Genomic DNA, 21,147 nt, shown 5'->3' on the forward strand with positions numbered 1-21,147 from the left:
TAAAACTTATGGTCTTGGGTTGCTCCAGGTGTCAGTGATAGGAACAGGGGCGGATTGAGGATTCATGTAACCCGGGCCACAAAGATGTCAGATTTAATATCAAGGGGCCAAGGATATGTCTGTCTGTGCTATAAGTTAGATTTTAATGCATAACGGATATGTTAAAAACATGCAGTGCCATCCTGACAGACAAAACAAACTCACCCACACTCAACCAACTGTATGATGAAATATGGCCTTCTGTTTGTGCAGGTTAAACATCTTTCACATAAGGGAACTGTCAGTATCATTGTTGATGGTTCTCAGGAGTGCAAAGGATTGTGGGGCTTCAAGTTCAGGTTAAAAAATGATTTATTTGTGATGTTGTGTTAATTTAAGTGCAAGTTTATGTCCAAGATGGTGTCAGAGAGAACCCACGCTGACACAGGGAGAACATATAATCTCCACACAGAACCCTCTGTCTGTGAACCAACAGTTCTACCCACTGCACCACCATCCTTCCCATCTGTCTGTTTGGATTTAACCATTTCTAACACAGTAATTATATTCATAATTTTTTGCAGTTGTATTGATGACTATCAAGGTAGCTATATTACTTGTGAAATCTTGAATGGTAGGTTCTTATGAGCCTCAAAGTCTAATATCACAAACCAGACAAACACAAATATCTAGAGGTCATCCAAAGTTCCCAAGATCGGCGGCTCGATTGGTGTCAGCAGTGGGAGGTGTCAGCTCACTCACTCACTCAGCTCACAGCACTGCCGAGGCGCCCCTGAGCAAGGCGCCATACAAGTGGATCATTTGGGCGCACCAAGCAGGAGCTGGCTGCCACCCTACTTCCTATTGCATACCCATAGGTCCCTTGTGTGTGTGTGTGTGTGCGTGTGTGTGTGTGTGTGTGTGTGTGTGTGTGTGTGTGTGTGTGTGTGTACTGTATATATATATGTGTATATATATATGTGTGTATATATATATGTGTGTATATATATATATATATATGTGTGTGTGTGTGTGTATATATATATATAGAGAGAGAGAGAGAGAGAGAGGAGAGAGAGAGAGAGAGAGAGAGAGAGAGAGAGAGAGAGAGAGAGAGAGAGAGAGAGAGAGAGAGAGAGAGAGAGAGAGAGAGAGAGAGAGAGAGAGAGAGAGAGAGAGAGAGAGAGAGAGAGAGAGAGAGAGAGAGAGAGAGAGTCTTATTTATCATTCTATGGTAAATCATTAATTTAATGTTCTGACTGATACCTCCGTGTGGTAGAAAAAAACCAAAAGTTTGGGTTTTGCATACTGGCTGAAACTCCCACGAGTAAGGTTCAAAGTACTGGGGACATGCTCGGACATATCAATGTCAACACACGTAAGGCTTGTCTATTGGAAACAGAACACAACTTTCTCCTGCCACTGGATTTATGCCTCTTCAGAGACTTAATCATAAAATGAGACCTTAAAATGGCATCTTTACTTTATTCCTGGATAGGGTAGTGACATGAAACGAGAGAAGGCTTTTGAGCACAGTTGATGTAGTCCTACAAATCTCCTAACTTTGTGCGTCAGAACGAGCTTTGAAGGTGTCCTTGAAGGCGTCTGTCACTGATCTCGGGGCTGATGGGCGTGAAAGGAGGTTATAAACAGATTACAGGTGAGCGAGTCGGACTGGGGGGGAAAGAGACATCCTCACCAAGGAGTAAACATGTTTTTGCAAAAGCTGAGAGTCTATTTGTTAGCAGCATTTATGTTTTGTTATAATATCTGGTTCTATATTACACTACGGATCCTACACGTTTTTTCTCCAAGGTTCACCAAAAAATTAATTCTCAAAATGGGTCAAAAGTCCACCATGTCTATTGATCCTAAATTCAAGTATGAAGATTGGGCTCTGACATTTATGACCATGAAATTCCTCAAAGCCGCTGTTCGTCACATGTGGCTGGCCCTCGGACAAGAGGCTTTTGTGGGAGGAGAAGCTCCAGATACACCTGTAGTCACCATGGAGGGTGAAAAAACCAGCATCTGCAAGTACATGAGAGGTGAGGTGTGAGGATGAAGCTTTACGCATGGCTGTAGGTATTTCTCTCTTTAACATTTCTGTCTCACCATCAGGCAACAGACCTCTGGTGCTCAGTTTTGGAAGTTGCACCTGACCCCCGTTTATGTTCAAACTTGAGGAGTTCAAGCAACTCGTCAGGGACTTGAACGATGTGGCGGACTTTCTGGTGGTCTACATCGCTGAGGCGCACGCAACAGGTGGGACAGAGATGGCAGCTGGAGTCAAATTTGTGTAAAAAGATAAGAAAAATAAAATGAAAGTTACCAGGTGAACGTGTGCCTCAGAAGTACTTGATCAACTTTGTCTTGAAATATGTAACTTTTATTAGCTATGCACCTTGTTTACTTTGTATCCTGCAGATGGAGTGTTTTAAATGAGACAAATCAAAAATTGAAAATCAACATAGGTGTATTTAACTTTTTTAATGTGCCTTATTTAGTTATGTGACTCCTCAGCCTTCTAATAAAATCACACTCTTTATTTTCATCAGATGGCTGGGCGTTTGCCAACAACTTTGACATCAAGCAGCACCGCACCCTGGAGGAGAGGCTGTCTGCAGCTCAGATCCTGGTCCAGAAGGATCCCCTGTGTCCAGTGGTCGTAGACGGAATGAAAGATGTCACCTGCATCAAGTACGGAGCGCTGCCTGAGAGGCTTTACGTTCTGCAGGCTGGGAAAGTTGTGTACAAGGTGAGATTTGGGAACCACCAGTACAAACATTGAGATCAAATTTCTCTTCTTTTTGTGTGAAGGCGATTACACCTCCAATGCAATTGCGTGAGTGTAAGTAATGTTAGCACTGTGGGAATAAAAAAAAATCTGCTCTGCTGCGTTTGCATGAAAAGGAGCAGTGAAAGAAAGAATGTTCAAGTCCTTGGAGTGGAGCCATTGATAGAATGACAAAGACATGTCTGTGCTTCATGCTGAAATATGCTTTAAATCAAAATATTGATTGTTATGTAACATGGCTCTGTCACATCACCTCCTCGCTCTGTGTTCCTCAGGGGGCTCCGGGACCGTGGGGCTACGATCCACAGGAGGTGCGTTCAGTTTTGGAGAAGATGAAATAATAAGGTTGGAACTCATTGTTCAGTCAGAGTATTGTTGATGTAACCCAGCAGTGCATTGTTTTTGGAATCAGACTTTTCACTGGAAAGTCTGATATTGATGATTTAATGAGCAGAAAATCTCTTTCTCTGCACTAATGTTGCCCTGTGCCTTATAAACATAAAACCAAATGCCGTGTCCAGAGCTTGAACCCTCACCTTGGTGTTTCTTTATGACGGCTATAGAGTAAACCTTTGGCGCCCATAGTCAGATGACATGAAACACAGAGAGAAGGTTGATTCAAGAGGTTACCCCTGGTGTATCAGATAATGCACAGGCGATGTCACTAAAGTTAACAGAACCCACATCTTAACAAAGAGATGAAAAAAAAACGTGTGTCTCAGGTCTCCTGCAGCTTGAAGTAAACAATCTGTGTTTGAATGCGTCTTCATAACCATAGGTTTCTATGTCTATTAAATGCTCCAACACGATTTCACAGGAAGCTGCCTTTTACATGATGGTTACAGTGCAAACCTCTGAATACTGTAATCTGAGAAAATATGGCTTAAAGGTTGGTGTTCTCTTAATAATGTTGGAGCATTTTATAAACTCTAAGTACCGCGAGCATCTTGTTCAACAATATGCAGTTCATTTGAATGTTTTTACATGACAATAGATTTTCTTTCAAGCACAGTTACATTAGAATATAAACATTAACCTGGGATGACTTGGATTGACATTTGTAAGTTATAAATGAAAGGTGAAAGAAAACTTCTGCTGATTGGTAATCTATTAACTTTTATTTTATCACTGGTTGTCATAGTTCATTTCTATACTCCTCCCTCCACTTAAATCTAAAAAATATTTTTTGTCAGTTATCACTAAAAATATTGATGACTCAAATGCATGACAGTAAATCTTTAAAATGTGAGACACCAGAACTGTAAGCCACTGTACTGGTGTCATCACTGATCATCAATGTGACCCCCTCTTTCTCCTGATCCCACTGAGACAACATGCGATGGGCTGGGAAACTCCAGTGGTTTTCATATTGACATCATATTTATTCAGAAAGTTGGCTACAGAGTTTGAAGGTTGATGCATGCAGCATTCTTTCCAGCACATAAAATGTGGTTGTTATTTACCGTCTCGTCTGGAAGTGATAAATGGTAAACGTTCTGTACTTTATGTTGATTATGCAAGTTCCATAAATCCAGTCCAGTGTACAAATGTACACATGTGAGGTACTCAGGCCTTGTTATAGTTAATACTTAACCTTTAATACATAACTGTTTAATCTTTACACATTAATGGATTTGGCATCCAGTGGCTCTTAAGATGATCTTACACATCTACTATGCGTCTGTCTGTTTGTGTGTTTGTAAGGGCACTCATTTATTCAATCAAATGTGTGTTTTATGGCTTTTTAAAGTCGGTGAAAATTGTAAATAATGACAAAATTCTTATATTTGGAAAGTCAAAAATACTGTAGATGTAAACCTTACATCTACAGTATTTTAGTTTTTGTAATTAGTTTCACTTTCCTCTCCTCTGTGTTTATGGTGTTTGACACTTTTTCTTCCCATCACCAGTATATTAAAACACTCTATCCATATATTTGTGTGGACTACATTTGTCATTTTAAAGTATTGTTAATGACTTATGTAATAAAGGGCAGTGGTAGAGGTCATTGCCTTATCTGATCAATGTAAAGAGTAAATCTTGTTGTATGATGTTTTTCATTATATAAAGCCCATCTCAACGCTGTGACTAATCAAATAGGACTTGAGGGTCGTAACTAACGGTCTGGTCTATTACTAGATTTTGGTGTTATGAACAATGTGTGGTTGCAGGCTTCATAACATCATCCCTGAAGTGTCACCTCTGAGACAAGGCTTGGATGCAGCCCATGCAGGTCCTGTAACAAGTGACCACCAGCAGGTTGGCTTCATTTCCTGACAGGAGCCAGAATGACGTGAAATCCTCCAAACCACAGACTTCTGACAGGATTCGTGTTCAAATGTTGTTACCGAACTGGCTTGCACATTGTACAGTATTCACATTTGCCTGTAGGAGGGTAGCATCATTGCATGCATGCACCAGATACAGTATGTGTCAAGCTAGATGTGTCGCTGATGCCCACTAGAGGGCAATGTGAAGCCTTTTTTTCTCATTCTTAAGGCCTTGTTTTTGTCAATGCACTTTGGAATGATTAATTTGGCTGAATCACTTTCATAATGAAACAAATACAGCAACTTTAATTTAATACCTTTGGTTTTAACAACTTTGCCTATCATATACAATTACAAACCCAGAGAGCAGTGTATTTTCCTCAAACCTAAGGAAGAGTGCAGCCAAGTGAGAATAGTTTGCATTTAAATCCTTTTTTATACTGGCTACATTTGCCGTGGAGAAGTTTATGCTTCAGTCTGTGCGATGTGATCTTTTTGTGTTTAAGTTTGGGTAACTGCCTTTTTATTTTCATGCAAGCTTTCCAAATCCTGCAGGACCTGTTAGACTTTCTCAACGACTTGTCCTTGGGGCGGTGACATTTTTTATGTAGATTAGGGGCGGTTTTCAGAAAGATCCATTTACATCACTAAGCAGGTAAAGGACCTTTAACAACTGGGTAGGTAAAACCATCTGACTTTTCAAACTAATACCCATAAAGATTAAGACCTCAACAATTTGAGAAGTGAACATCTGGAGTTGAAGGAAGGCAGCCACTGGTTTTGATGGTGAAACTGCCACCTGTATGACCTTGTGTCACAGCTGTCGGTTTGGCCCTTGTACTCCAGGATTTCGTTTTGTCAGTCAAGTTTCTGGAGACAACAAGAAGCCATTAAAGAAGAGATGATGTGAATTTAACATTAGCTGCTGGAAAACATATGCTCTTCTGTGCATAAATTCTCTCACAGCTGTTGCAAAAAGCTGAGCTGGTCCATTTTATTGCAAAACAGGTTTCTATGCGGTATTCTTCAGTGCATTACTTTAATAATCTGCATATGTATAAACTTCACAACCACACCTTCAGCTGTGAACTTTAAAGTCTAAGAAAAAAATAAGACAACCCACACAGGTAGTTAAATTATTGTAAAATTATATTAACAAGCAATCTTTTCTCAATTTGAAATAAAAAAATATCAGCAAATAAAGGCAACATAGGACAGGTGTAAATACGTAATGTTCACAGAAAAAAATTAACAAAACTTCTCATCACATTTACAAGACTGCTGCTAAGTTTATAATGACACCTACTAGAATCAGTTTAGAAAGTTTTGACTGACTGAATAACTGGGGCAATATATGTCGTCAAAGACTGTATAAAAAAAAAAAGAAGAAAAGTAATGTACGGGTGGGCATGAGAGAGCAGGGCCAAGAGGATGACAGCCGAATGAACATAGGGAGTGAGTAGAAAACAACCTAATATGAAAGAGGGATTAAAATGGGCAGCTCATTCATAGGCATTTCATTGTGATCAACCAAAGTGGGAAATAACACAGAAGGCTACAACGATGAAGAGCACAGAGTGTTAAGCACAGACAGGTAAAGATATACACCACATCTTTAAAGCAGGTGTCCACAGAGAGAAGAGCAGCACTAGGTAGTATGTTGTACACAGATTCTCAGCTTTCATGCACTCACTTCTTCTGCTGATCTCTGGTATGTCTTGACAGAGCACCACAGCAGTCAGACTGTTTCAATTACAACAGTAAAGAGTGCGTGATCGCATCGCTGTCAACACTAAGAGACTGAAATTTATCAAATGGTTTCGATTTGATACTGTAAGAACCATCTGAGCACTTACATACTAGGAAAGTTCATCAGAATAAAAGCCATTCTTTTCCCCTTACAAACCTCTTTTAATAGAAGAGTAGGCATTGGGAATAATAGTACATTATTCATAAAGGTGGCCACAGAATAAAAGGCAAATTCTTATGTCAACTGACTTTCGTGACACAGTATGCATGGCGACAAGTAAAAATGATAAGACAAAAACGTTCCAAGCCCACAATGCATATACACACTCTCCAGTGTTTAAGTGACAAAAGCAGAGACATTTCCTGCACATCTTGCACCACAAAGCAATAATTAAAAAGTACAAGAGGTAAACTTCAACCATTGTTTTTTTTTTCTCTTCGTTCTAGATCAGAGGGAACTGAGAGGGTTATGAGGGTTTCGCACAGAACATACAACGTGTCATGTATGCATTTTCAGTAGCTGGTTTTGTCACATGTGGGGGGGTTGTGATAATTGAAGAAATTGTCCTTCATTTTGAGTCAGGAGCAGTGGTTGTCAGCCGTTTCCATTTTTCTCCTATCAGCATTCTGGCGTTAGTGTGGAACCAAAATGGCGCCTGTCCCTGATTCGGTGCTGATGTGTTTGGCCGTGTCCTATTAGTGAGTGCAGGTCCTCGGAATGATGGCAGATCATGTCGGTTGGGTTTGGAGGCGGTCACACGCTCATCGTCATGGTTGGAGAGTACTATGAAGACAGGACAGAGGATTAAAATGTGGTTGCCTTGTCCTCACTGTTACAGTCAGTGATGATAACACATGCTGAGACTGTGGGGTCAGCAGCGCTCTACCCCATCGGTCACTACGCTACTATTACAACCCAGAGAGGTGAGATGGAAGGAGGGGAGCTTTACATTTTCACTCTGAAAGGAGTGGAGGAAGTTTCCACTTAGTTCTCCGTCATCTCTCGGGGTCCCAGGAGGATTGCTGATGCCACTTAAATTGTTTGGGGAATTCTGCAGACAAAAAAAAAAAGTTAAATATTATTTTGTGTTCTCGAAAAGATTTAACTACAAAGCCAAGGATTGTTTGCACGGTTAAAATATTTACCTTGTTCATTCCATCCATATCATTAGAACCTAAGATAGACACAAGATGAAAGGCAGAGTTTGTATTATAGGAAGAACAAGCTTTACAACGGGGCTTGGATATTGTCCTCTACCTATGTATCCATGTACAGTAAATATAATACACTGTGTTGTGTTAGTAAGCATGTTGTAGTGAGTGGTGTTACCTAGTGACCCGTTCATGTGGTGTGGTTCCATCCCAGCCATAGCTCCCAGAGGTCCATCAGAGCCGGGACCCATAGGGAACTAGAGGCACAAACGTGACAGCATGGACTCACTAATCACAAGGTTTTACCGATAGAGGAAGTCAGACCGACCAGCAGGGTCAAAGTTAGATGAAATGAAATCTTTCTTTAGTCTCAACTGAAACATTCCCCGTTTGTTTTAAAGACACACAAACAGAACCGGTATAGCACATGCATTAATACTGTTTCTATAAGAACCTCCTTTGCACAGTCTAAGATGGATAAGGGCAGGTAACAGATGTGTTTTAGGAGAGTTGACACACCAGCACTGAGCACAACTGTGTTTCACAAAGACCAGTTCTAGTCCTAACCATAAAAAATATATTCATTAGCCTTTATTTAACCAGGCATATCCCACTGAGTTCTTCTGCAGCAACACAAATTTCACATATAATCACATAAATAAAAATACATATGTCAAAAGTCACTTAAAACATAAAACAAATTGACTAAATCCAGTGGATTTCACCAAAATCTTGATCTCTTAGAATCACCAAACTTTGAAGTCAATGATCAGATGAATTGTTCCGAGAATAATTTGCACGATAAATAAAAGTTCCAAACATTTTAACATAAAAGTGATGTGATTTCCTGATTTGTGGGGAAAAAAAATTGAGGATAAATAGTAGTATGGGAAGTTATTAAGATATTACATCAGGTGTAATCACTTTATCGACAGTGTTGACAAATTCAACAGTACAAAGGTCTACCTTCAATAAAGAAATGTATTCTGAAACTATTCTGCCTTTTCAGCAACATACGAGTGATGAAAAGGAACTCACATTATTACGGTTGCCAGGTCCAGTGTTGATCATGGTGTACAAGTTGTCACCAGAGTTATTAGAATCTGGAAAACATGTGATCATTCATACATTTTGGTGCTGGATAATCTATGAAATGGGTACTGATTGACAGTTTGGCTCAGAGAAGCACCAACCTGCAGGGCTGGGCATGATGGGAGTTCCTGGTGGTCCCCCACCCCCAGAGGCACCCTATGGACAAAAAAAAAAGACATATTTTACATGATTGAATGTAAATTCTGTCTTTCAAATGTTGTTTTCCAAACGTTAAATCCATATGTGGGTGTGAGGTAAGTTCTCACCCCGTATGCACCAGGAGAGGGTGAGGAGTAAGGCATCTGAAACCAAAGCAAACACGGGTGAGTGCTAACATCTCCATACTTCAAAATGTCATCATCTGATCATCCTAATAGCATTACAGTCGTCTCTCCTGCTGCCTGTGGAAACCGTGACACATAATACTACAATTACATCACAGGCTACAACTTGGATCACATTAGCCTTCAGCAACTCTGAGAGGAGATCTCTGCAATTACGCGTGTGTGTGTGTGTGTGTGTGTGTGTGTGTGTGTGTGTGTGTGTGTGTGTGTGTGTGTGTGTGTGTGTGCGTGCATTAGCACTCACAGAGTTGGCATTGTTGGGATTGGGCCATGGCCGACCGGTCCCTGGGCCCCTACATAGTAAGACCATTAGAAGATTAAAAAAAGCTAATACTATGACTTCGGAATACTTGTGAGACAATACACAGATGTATTTTTTAAAAGCTCACATGTTCACTCCTGGCATACCGGGACCCATGGTGTTGTGTGGAGGCCTCATCCCACCACCAAAGTTCTGAAGAGACAGTGAAAAATCAACGACACCATTTTCTGCACCATAAGGCGCACTGGACTATAAGGCACACCTTCAACGAAAGGCATATATCAAAAAAACGTTTTTCAATATATAAGATACAATGGATTATAAAGCGGACTGGATTGTAAGGTGCATCTGATTAAAAGGCGCACCTTCAATTAATGGCCTATTTAAAAACTTTTTTTCATATGTGAGGCGCACTGGATTATTAGGCACACCGTCATTTTTTGAGAAAATTAAAGGCTCTTAGGTGTGCCTTATAGTGCAGAAAATACTGTAATTATCTTACATACTGTATATAATGGCGAAGTGTTTGTTCAGTAATTAAAACCAAGAATATTAACACCACAGAAGTAGCTGATATATATATATATATATGTCTGAGGTGAAAACATGACTATGAGTCGTCACCTGATGGCCAGGTCCCATGGGCCCCATGCCACGAGGGCCGCTCATTCTCTGCATTGGCCCCAAGCTGGGATGGCCTGAAGGGGAAAAAAGACAATTCAAATAAAAACACAATAATAGGAATAATTCTTCAAGTGTAGTTTAATCGATACAATGCTCAGTCATACCTTGCGGTCGTGTAGGGTCCATGTTGGGCAGCATGGGATGAGGACCGGGTCCCCCCACTGGGGGCTACCAGAAAGAAGAGACAAAGACCCAGTTGAGACATAGAGCCAGTAGTTTTAATACATGCTGTGTACTCTATATCTATCATGTGAGTGTTAGCTTTACCTGGTTGCCCATTCGAATGGGGGGACCTCTCGGGCCTCCAGCAAAGCGAGGTGACATGAAAGACTACAAAAACATAACAGAAACAGAAAAAAAAAGAAAACCCCCCCCATTGGAAGTCAGTATAAGGGAGGGTAAAATATTCAGATGCAGTATTCTAATCTCCCAATAGCAAAAAGCATCGAGCTGAGACGAATGCCAAAGCATGAAGCATCAGCACTGAGAGCCAGAGATCCCAAATGACTGCAGATTGCAAAACAGAGAAAGAGAGAGAGAGAGAGAGCGAGAGGGAGTGTTACCTGACTGTGAGGTCCCATCATACTGTTAGGGGGAGGAGGCTGAGGGTGAGGAGAGCCCTGGGGACCAGGAGGACCCTGTGGCATTGTACAAAAATTAAGGAAGCAAGGAGGAAGAAAAGAGGAGGGAGAGTGGGGAGGATGAGACAAAAAAAAAATAGAGAAAGAGGGAGTGATAAACAGAGGTGAGGAGGAGCAGAGAGAGAAGCGGGGTTACTGCAGGGTAGGACAGTTCGAGTGCAGGAACCGAAGTGTGGCGCAAAAAAAAACAAAAAACAAAACAAATGCACAAAAATAAGATGCTAATTTTTATGTACCAAACAGAGTAAAGGAGAGACTGAGCAGAGCAAGCAAATGAAGCCTTGAGTGAGAAGGGGGGGGGGGGGCGATGGGGAGGACGTGTGCTCTTTTGCCTGTCAGTCAAGGCATTAAGAGGCCTGCTGCATGCAGCATGTTATCAGGGCTAATTTCCCTGATTTAACAGCACCAATTAAGACTCTATGCAATTAGTTGCGTAACAACACTAAACACCGACAATGTGTTGCGGATCTGGTGGAGTGAGGAGTTTAAATGAACCTCCTCCATCGGTTTCTGGGATGGAAAGTCTGTCTGTTGGTGCATCAGTGTAAAAATGTCTCCTGATGTTAACGCCGTCGCATAATGAGTCGTGTCTCTGTGGCTTCTGGGGTGTAATAAGAATGTGGGCTTAGATTCGCTTGGGCCTGGTCTGGTGGACGACGAGCGATGCTGTGACTTGATCACACCTCTTAGAGCCACACAACTGTCTGCCAGGACTTGATCTACAGGAGATATTGATTTACAGGAGGTGCTGCACCTTTCGATTTCTCCATTAGGGAAAATGTCCGAGCCACGCCTGCCTGTTTACAGCACTGGAGGGGCTCGGCAGACACAAAGTCTGTGACTATTTACTTCCAAGTTTATTGAGAAAAACAACAGACAGTGCAGACCATACCAGACCTACAGCTTCAGATGAAACATTTGCAAAGCTGCTTGGAAGTTTTGATCATCGCTTTGATAGTTAACCGAGCTGCGAAGCCGATGTTTGTGTAGTATACAAGTATGTGAAAGGCTTACCTGGAAGAAACCGGGTGGCATGGGTCCTCCAGGCATACCCTCGCCGGGGGCCATCCCTCCCATCACAGGACTGGGGGCTGCTGCTGCGCTCTAAGACAGGAAGAGACACAACAGCAAACCCACAACCTGTCAATGTGTTGCACAAGATAAAATCACCTCTACCCAGGAGGCAATGTTGTCACCAGCAGGGTTAGTTTCTTTCTTTTGCGTTTGTCTGTAACTCAAACACCACCTGATGGATCACCGCGAAACTGGGTGAGACGGTGGGGGATGAGTCGCGGAAGAAATGACAGCTTTTAGAAGTGGAATAAAGGGAAAGTCAAACTAATAATGACGCTAAAGTGATTCGGGGTGTAGGTTTAGGGTTCTGTTGCTTTTAGGGGTAATGACATTATCGAGCTGCCTAATTGTTTGCCTGTTATCCGTTTAAGACTGAAATCTCAATACACTTATGGAACAGGAATATGCATATGAAATGTTATTACAGATTTGTTTTGCTCCTAGTGAATTCATATTACCGTGGGTTTTCTTGTCAAAAATGTTCAGAAAAACTTTGGGGACACTCTAAGTTCTGTCTATAGACACAGTCATAGGTCAAAATGACAAACACATGACCACTTTGGTTAAAGACGGTCATTACAGATGACAAGAATGTCAGTTTGCAAAAAAGTGAAAGTGGAATTCTGCTGAAACACGTCACATCTGTTAGCTTCAGTGAAGTGACAGGAAATGAAGGGTCGGACGTCTCAACGCTGACTGGAACCTTTGGAAGAAAACGAACCAAACTTACCGTTGGCACAGGAATCGACTGACAGCATGTCAACGTTCGTAATAAAACATTCTGGCTTTGAATGATTGACGACTGGATCACAAATATGTAAAACCAAACACGAAACAAGTCTCTGAAGGAATAACGTACCACATGCATATTTATAACCGATCCTGCTTGTGACCTACTTCCAGTTAATGTCATTACGTGTGACAGGTTCAATCAGGTGTTCTAACATTTCACAGCTTTTTGGTTCTTTTGTTCCTGTTTTACAACAAACTGTAGAAAAGAAGTAAGAGAACACAAAATTTTTGTGTTCCAACACGACTGATTTATTGTCTTTGCACAATTTTCAGTCACATATTTCAATGAATTGACAATTATTGCATTCTGTTTTACATTTCTTTCTATATGTCTATATGCATGTAACTGTAAAGAGCGTAATGCAAGAGTGTAAAAGATCATTTCCCCATAGGGGATCATTAAAGTTGACTTGCTTCTTCTTCTTTCACACAGCATCTCAACTTTTTTGAAACAGGTCATAACAAAAATGTTTAATAAAAATAAATTAAATAAATAATAAATAAAATTGAATATCAATACATAATAAAAATAATAATTTACAATATGATATAATAATAATATTAATAATAATAATAGTAATATGCCTCCTTTATGACCATGTAATGAAAAAACAGCAGATTTGCATTATGGTACAAGAAGCCAGTAGATATTAAATTATATTCCTATGGATGATATTAACTACCCAAATCCTAGTTAGCAGTCATAACAAGTTCATGTGTATATCGTGAAAAGACGTCATTGAAAAGAATCCTATGCAGCCTTGAGTCACACAAAGAAAGAAATAACACTCGTGAGATCCACGTCTGCTGTGGATCTCCGGTCTGATCTCACTGACGATCCAGTGGATCAGATACGTACCAGCAGGGTTCACTGAGTCACTGACTCCAGAGTGCTGCTGCACAGCAGGGGCCCACGGAGCCAATTTCCTGCTCAAACCACAGCCCTAATTCACTAATGTGCCATTTGCTTCGGTCACACGCCCATAATTGACTGCGTTTTCTTCCTTGTAACCAAAGCAATCTGAGCCGGGCTAATGCCCACTGAACGGGTGGGTGTAGCTTTCAGCAGCTACGGAGTGAGGCGCTCCATCAGCGCTGCTTGTTCATACTCGCCAAAATTACACTGGAAACGTATGGGGGGAAAAAACAATGATGCCACACACACACACACACAGCTCTGTCCAGAGTTGTGAGACACCGCTGGCTAAAACGTAGTCCATGATATCGACTGCACCTCCCTAATTATATCTGGTCAGGCTGCTAGGCCACTGTGAAATACCACAGCAGGGAGAGAAGAGAGGCGTTCACAGTCTTATCAGGCCCCAACACCGCCGAGACACCAATACACACACCATCCCATCTCTTTACAATGTGGTGTCACAGGCTGTGCAAAAAAAAATCACCAGGTTACACGAGTGAAAGCTTTCAACCCTTATTAAAACAATTTAAAAAATATATATAAAAGGTGTGTGTGTGTGTGTATTCTCTAAAGGTCTCTGAAATCCAAATTTGTTTTACCTTTCTCATTTCCTTAAGCTATCCCACCAGTTATTTAATATTCTCTTTGAGGGGTCAATACTTACTGATTGGTAGAGAATTACTGATTATTTATTACTATGGTATTAGAGCTTCATAAGCCCATCCCCTGCAGGAATGTGTCCCTGGTCACACTGAACAATGGCCTCCTCCACAAACACCCCCTGCATCAGCACACGTGACTTTCATTTGTTTGGAGACAATGCAAATGACAAGGCAGCTGATTTCACCTCTGAACTATTACCCAGAACACCCTCTGGCTTCTTTAATCTATCACCTGTTTGTTTTTTTTCCAGATGATATTAATAGAGGAGACACTTCTTAACACACATTTAGTTATTCATCTCATTTGGTACATTCCACTCCAGGTGCATCGCTGAAGTAGATCGTGCACATTTTGGTTGGACTGTACGTCAGTTATAACGCGTCTTCTGGTTTATTCAATGTTCTAGTCTGACGCTGACCTTCTGATGACAGGTAACCTAAAACTAGACCCCCGCAATAACGTCAAAACACATTTAATGTAAATAGAATATCTTCCTGAAATTACATCAGTACATGGCATGACTGTTAATATCTATTGACAGTCATGATAATGGTATTTAAAAGGTATTCCAATGAACTGAGAGTATGTAGACATGCCTTATGCATCTCATGTACATCTGATCTGATGTCTAAGACAGCGCTGCTGACACGAGCCTGTTAAATAACCAACACACTCATTTGCACCCGTTTTGCAGGAATTTAAACCCTCCAACAAGTCATCCACGCGCGAGTTAGGTAACACTTACGATCCCATCCTTCAAGTCGTAACCATCGACTAGGAAGACGTCACTCAGTAATTTCTCTGTCTAACCTGCTCGCCGAGCCCAACAGGTGGATTCTGGGTATCTATCTACATAATCCACATACTGTACATGAAACATCTTCAAATAAATGCAGCAGAAGTGGGCTCTGAGCTACTCCACACCATAAAGCTGCTGCCGCTGCCTTCAGATCTCATTAAACACTTAGCTTCTTATTCAAAGTTCTGACCTCCTCAAAATTCATGACCAACAGTTCTTTGTAACTTCCTGCCATGCGACCCCATTCAGACCCCCCCCCCTGCCTCAAACCCCCACCACACAATCACTCACACAGTGGTGTCATTCACTGATTAGCATAGCAGATAACTGCAGATTGTTTGATTTGTATGTTTTAAAACAGCACAAAACTGAAGGAATCTCAGATGCGAAGACGAAGAATCTTTCATTGTACTTTTTACGATGACTCCTTATTCTCACTGATTATTTTTTTTTTTTTCATTAAAGCTCCTCTTTAAATATATCAGTCCTCATTATCATAAGTGTGAGATCTCTGGGAGTCATTGACTAAGTAGTAAACTCTTCAGCGCCAGGAGGGTGGGTGTTGTGTTTTTAATGAAAAATATCAGTCCTCTCTGGAGGAGGAAGTTGATCTTTTTAATCCATAATTTATAGCTTGTTTAAAATAATACAGAACTGTTCTGCTCCGTCTCAAATAAATGAAGCAGGGATATGACAGAGCTGTGACGTGTTCCACCGTCCTACAGACGAGCCGAAGCCGCGTTCAGACAGAACACACCCCGTCTCCCAGAATGCTCTGTGGTACAGGAAGGGGGCGTGTGTCTGGGCCCGGCCCGGGGCCACGATGCTCTTGTCTGGGGTCCTCCTTACAACTCCCCAGGGAGTCTCTTTAAAGACAGACTCGAAACCCCCCCCCCACACCCTCCAAAATACACACACACACACACAATGACTCAGTGTGTGCACAAGCAATAAGCCAAAGCCAACTATATTTCCCTGAATTCTTGAATCACTGAGGGGGGGGTTACTGAAGGCCAGAGCAGCAGCGGATGTGCTTTTGCTCTCCTTTCAAAAACAAAGGGAGAGAGGGTGAGAGGGGAACACATGGGTGAGGAAAAAAAAAATGCGGAAAGGGAGACGGGGGTGGGGGTGGAGACTGGAGCGACCAGGAGGTCGTGGTGTAAAAGGAGAAAAAAAAAAAATCAGAAACGGAAACAGAAAGAAGAATATTTTTTGGATGTAAAGACTAAATAAACTGAGTTGTAGCACAGACCACCCCAGTCGCCAGCCCCACCCCCCACCAACCTCACCCGCTCTTCCTGTCCTCACTTCTTCCACTGGAGGCGACACTAAAAAGGAACCAGCCCCTGTGTTTAGCTTGTAAATGTTTAACCATCAATCAACATCATAAAACCCACTCCAAACCCCGACTGGATGCTCTCTCTGTCTCTCGTGACTTCTCGCAGGTCCCTTCCACCCCTCACCCCCCCCCCCAGCTCGTCTGCGGTGCTGGATACTGGGCATATGCCACGGCGCCACTCCCCTTCCCTTGTTTTCCAGTCTGTCCCTCAGCTCTGTGACAGCCATCAATCACACGCTGACACCATGGCGACGGGTCCCTGGGGAAACGTTCATCTGACCCGCTGGGGTGGGGTGGGGTGGGGGGGCTTTACGACCGCCGGCGAACAGAGCAACGCTCACCTCCCCCCACACCTAGACAAAGACACGGATCCAAGGGGCTGATGTCCACAGACACACACACACACACACACACACACACACGTTCGACTGACCCCCACAGGATCCACAGATGAACAGATGCACCGGATTCAGAAGGAGAGGCAACCATCAGATCAATCCAACACTTTGTACGTTATGAAAAAGGTCTCAGTTAAACAGGAACACGCTGAACAACTGCAGATTCTTGTCACGTCTTTAAATTGAGAATTTTAAGAACACTGTGGTAATCATTCATTCATTCATTCATTCATTCATTCATCCTAAACCCGCTTTTTCAGCCGTCGTGGGTCGTTGGAGCCTATCCCGGTCAACTGGGGGGAGGGGGGGTGAAGAGGGGTAACTAATGGTAATTAATGATTTCAAATATAATTTCTACAAAATTGGGACATGTGTGACACTGTTCCTGTGTTCTGCAATGTGACACGTAACAGAAGACGCCAAAAACAGGCAATCAAACAGCAATTACAGTAATTGCGACCAATGATGATAAAGCAGGCTAGATGATTAAAAGCCAGGTGCAAAGAAAATGCATCCCGTTTTCGTGGGGGGTAGGAGATTGAATAATAAGGACAGACTTTGTTTAAAAGGACAGAGTCATGCCGCAGTCCGTCTACTGACTCCCAGGTCACCCCCCAAATCAGGAGGTCTGTCAGTGTGATGTCTCTTTCTGCCAGGACCAGGAGCACCAGCACCATTTCAACCCCATATGGGCCCGTATATCACCCCCTAGCTGGGGAAAATGGCTGCATATCATCCTGAGAGCAAACCTCCCACTCCTCAAAAATATTTCATTGATTGTGCTGATACAGCAAAACCTGAATAAGTGTCTTCATTTAAAATACATCATAGCTTTCCTCATCTCATCTCAACTAAAAAAAATGTTAAAAAAAAAAAAAGGTCAGAAAATAACAAGGATCAAACAATGCAGCAATGCTAACAAAGACTGGGAAATAAGGTTCTACATGCTGCTAAAATGTCACAGTAATCAGGATGCAAAGCACCAATACCATACACCCATGTAAGTGTCACCTTCTGGAGGGACACCTGTCCTGCATGACAAAGACAGTGGATCCATTCTGTTACCGCACAGGAAAGATGTCAGCGTGTACTTGGGCTCAGAAACGTCAGGGCAACAGAAGGTTCAAGTCAAAATGTAGCTGAGTGTATGAAGAAGTTCTTCAGAATACACTCTGAGTTAATTTCAGCGCACACAGCTGAGGTCGGGGGCTCGGCCGTGGAATAGACGAGGGGGGAGCGCCGGACAAGTCTGACGCAGGATGTGCTGAAATCAGCATCATCTTCTCAGAAGCTTATAAACTCATTGTTGGGCGACGCACTTGACCCACTGGCAGAGTAAAATGATTGGTGGTATAAAAACTATGGACTCAATATCCTTTAGGTAGTTTATACCGATATAAAAATAGGTAATGGGAAACCCAGAAATACCTTCAGAATTCAAACTGAAGACGCTAAACAAAGGAGAAACCACATTTAGTTTTGGGATGAATCGTAGTTCTTCAGCCTAGTACAACACAAATGATCCTCTCAGCGTCAACACTGCAATGTACATACAGTACAGTCACATTGCAGATTGGGCAATGTTAAATATGCTTAAGGCTAATTAACTCAAAACACATTGTGGTACACCTTCTTTCTACTTGATATAAAAAGAAAACTGCCACGGTCCTCATTTTCCGCGATCAACCTCCAAGAGATGTTTGTCTCTGAGACAGCTTGAATAAAAAAAAAGACACCGAATGATCAATTCCTTACAAAAGAGCTATAGTCATCGACTGAAAGCCCTGATTTTTTAATATGTTTTTATTGTGTCAGGCTGCTATTATTTGAAAATGTTGCAATGTCACTTTCTCCATATTTTCTCCCATACAATGCAGCCCAACTTCAAACTAAAACAGAATCACAATAACCTGAATCGGCCCTCTGTATCGCTCTTGAAATATAATGTGGGCGATTTTTGCTCTGCAAGTTCCAACTAAAAATTTGGACTGATTGTACAACCTAAGTGTGAAGCACATTATTTACACCACTTATTAGCCTTAGCTGAAAACCTGTTGTCATCTTTAGCAGAAGACAGAGCCACATGTGCAACAGTTGCCTGTGTAATCAGCACTCACATAATCATGGAAGGCTTTTGCTTCGCTGGAGTGGTCACATGTCTCTCTCCTCTCCGGTGCAGCGCAATACAAGTCCCAGAAGACACTGTGGACAAGACAAGTCATGAAGCAGATGACACCAAACAAAACAAAACAAAAAAAACAAACAAACGACATGTTTGCAGTCGGGGAGATCTTAAACATTTTCCTTACCACCACCAGGAGTGTAAGAATCCAGGAGGTTCTCCAAGCGTGATGTTCTTCTCCCATCGGATCTAGGACATGGAGATTTCAATGATTATTCAATTATGTCATTTAAATATATTCATAATGTTGTAACTAAAACAGCATATCTATTATATCCCTATGTAATAAAAGCATTTAATTGCAAAAGGAATATTTTTGTATGGTTGAACTTTTATTTAAAATTGAACATACCTCTGATAAAAAGGTCTGTGCAGACTTCTGAGCTCCTATGTGTAGCAAATACTCATAGACATACAAAGCCAACCTGAATGGACAAAAGATCATTTTATAATATTATTTTATAATAAACTGGTCAAATGAAACCACACAGCGTGTTAAAGCCTTGACTGGAGTCGTTACAGGCCTTCTCCACAATGGCTGGTAGAGGAAGGCTGTGCGCACCAGTCGGAGCAGAAAGACAAGCAGCACAATGAAGAGGTTCAAGTGGTGGAGCAACAGTGAAATTTAACGTCGTGATGTGAAACGTAAAATAAGCCGGCAGCAGCCTGCTGTATTAGCTGGGTGCAGGATCCTGGTGGCACTGATGGAACAGGGGGGGGACGTGAAGACGGAGCCGATCGGGAGCGCACCGGAGGAAACAATGTAGTGTGTGGCGCCGCGGTGTTATTGTTTTCTCCTCCCCGTCATATCGACTGAATACACGCAAAAAATACGAGACAACTGCCGTTTAAAAAAAACAACAACAAAAAACAAAACACACACAACCAAACTGCAGTCAAAATCAGTCGGGGGAAAAATTGCAAAGAGACTGGAATAAGTCAAATGTAGCAGAAACACGGCTTAGGGGAGGAATGGCGAGCAGACAAGGCGGTTCATTCAATTCCATTCTCGGCAGGAGGAAATCGCCTCTCGCTAGCCTGTCCAGCGAACAACAGAGAGCAAGAGGGAAAACTTGCGAGGCGAGCACACACAATAATAAATATTTATACGCTTACTTTTCTCGTGCCTGGCCGTCCGACGGCACCGGGGTGCCTTTACCTTTGGGAAACATTGTTTTATGTGGGAGGACGCCCGCCTTTCTGCTTCTTTTTTCGCTATTTCATCTGTCAGATCATCGCGGCCGCGACCCTTTCGCACTCCAACCACACTCTTGCTCAATCCGACGACGACTCAACCGACCATGGTCCGGAGGGAAGAGGCGGGGCTTGCGTGATCGATGCTGCAAGCAGCCAATCAGAGCTCGGTATTTGCTTTAAGGTCTGCCTTTTGGATTCCTAGTTTACTGATTTGACGTTGTTATCTGCGGTTCCAATTAGTGTAATGAAATTAAGATAAAATTAAGAATTTCTTTGCAATACGCGGGTCAATAGTAGAAATCAAACGTAATGTTATTGTCCCTATACAACATGTTACAATACAATAATGTTACATAAGCGCCAGACTTCCATTGTCTATAGCAACCTATTTATTAACGAAATTCTATTATTATAAGACCTATGCGATACCAAATTCTGTTGCCTTGAAACGTTCTTTAACCTCTAAACTAGTGGATACAGACGAAGTTTGTATTTCTTTTGAGCCCCCACTTAAAAGATTACTCTTATTTACGAGACGTCTGTGTAAATTCTCGGTCATCCAGGTCATGGTTATCCAAAAGCTGTTTAAGTCAATCTACTGGACGTTAAGAACGTCCAGTGGATTGACTTTAACAGCATGTGGATGTTCTTATTTACAAAAAAAATATCGCGTTGACTGCAATATGTCAATACATTTCGACCTAAAGGGACACATAATTTGTTTTTCCGATTATTGTAGTTCATTAATTCATCTTATTGGCCTCTTATTTCGCGGGGGCAATTTGGGTTGCTGGAGCCCATCTGATTTACGGGT

At 41.9% G+C, this 21,147-nt stretch overlaps 2 protein-coding genes across 3 annotated transcripts; one reads left to right on the plus strand and one right to left on the minus strand.

Annotated features, from left to right (window-relative positions):
* Positions 1-1,391: 1,391 nt before the first annotated feature.
* dio1 (iodothyronine deiodinase 1) lies at positions 1,392-4,703 on the plus strand. Its single transcript, XM_068318497.1, has 4 exons — positions 1,392-2,027; positions 2,101-2,244; positions 2,538-2,737; positions 3,052-4,703. Exons 1-4 carry the CDS (start codon positions 1,691-1,693, stop codon positions 3,115-3,117), a joined length of 747 nt encoding a protein of 248 aa, XP_068174598.1. The 5' UTR covers positions 1,392-1,690; the 3' UTR covers positions 3,118-4,703.
* Positions 4,704-6,177: 1,474 nt separating this feature from the next.
* ssbp3b (single stranded DNA binding protein 3b) lies at positions 6,178-20,431 on the minus strand. 2 transcript variants are annotated; one of them, XM_068318495.1, is made up of 18 exons: positions 20,253-20,431; positions 19,489-19,561; positions 19,264-19,325; positions 19,072-19,156; positions 11,985-12,074; positions 10,893-10,967; positions 10,597-10,659; positions 10,434-10,497; positions 10,270-10,343; positions 9,773-9,837; positions 9,628-9,676; positions 9,306-9,341; positions 9,141-9,195; positions 8,986-9,050; positions 8,126-8,204; positions 7,942-7,970; positions 7,746-7,847; positions 6,178-7,579 (listed from the first exon to the last, which is right to left on the minus strand). In XM_068318495.1, the coding sequence occupies exons 1-18, from the start codon at positions 20,306-20,308 to the stop codon at positions 7,550-7,552; spliced, it is 1,152 nt and encodes a 383-aa protein (XP_068174596.1). In that variant the 5' UTR covers positions 20,309-20,431; the 3' UTR covers positions 6,178-7,549. The 2 variants fall into 2 exon arrangements, with proteins under 2 accessions (XP_068174596.1, XP_068174597.1); XM_068318496.1 differs by lacking the exon at positions 10,893-10,967.
* Between the last annotated feature and the right edge of the window lie 716 nt (positions 20,432-21,147).

Source organism: Antennarius striatus, chromosome 7, assembly GCF_040054535.1.
Source record: "Antennarius striatus isolate MH-2024 chromosome 7, ASM4005453v1, whole genome shotgun sequence".
NCBI lineage: Eukaryota > Metazoa > Chordata > Actinopteri > Lophiiformes > Antennariidae > Antennarius > Antennarius striatus.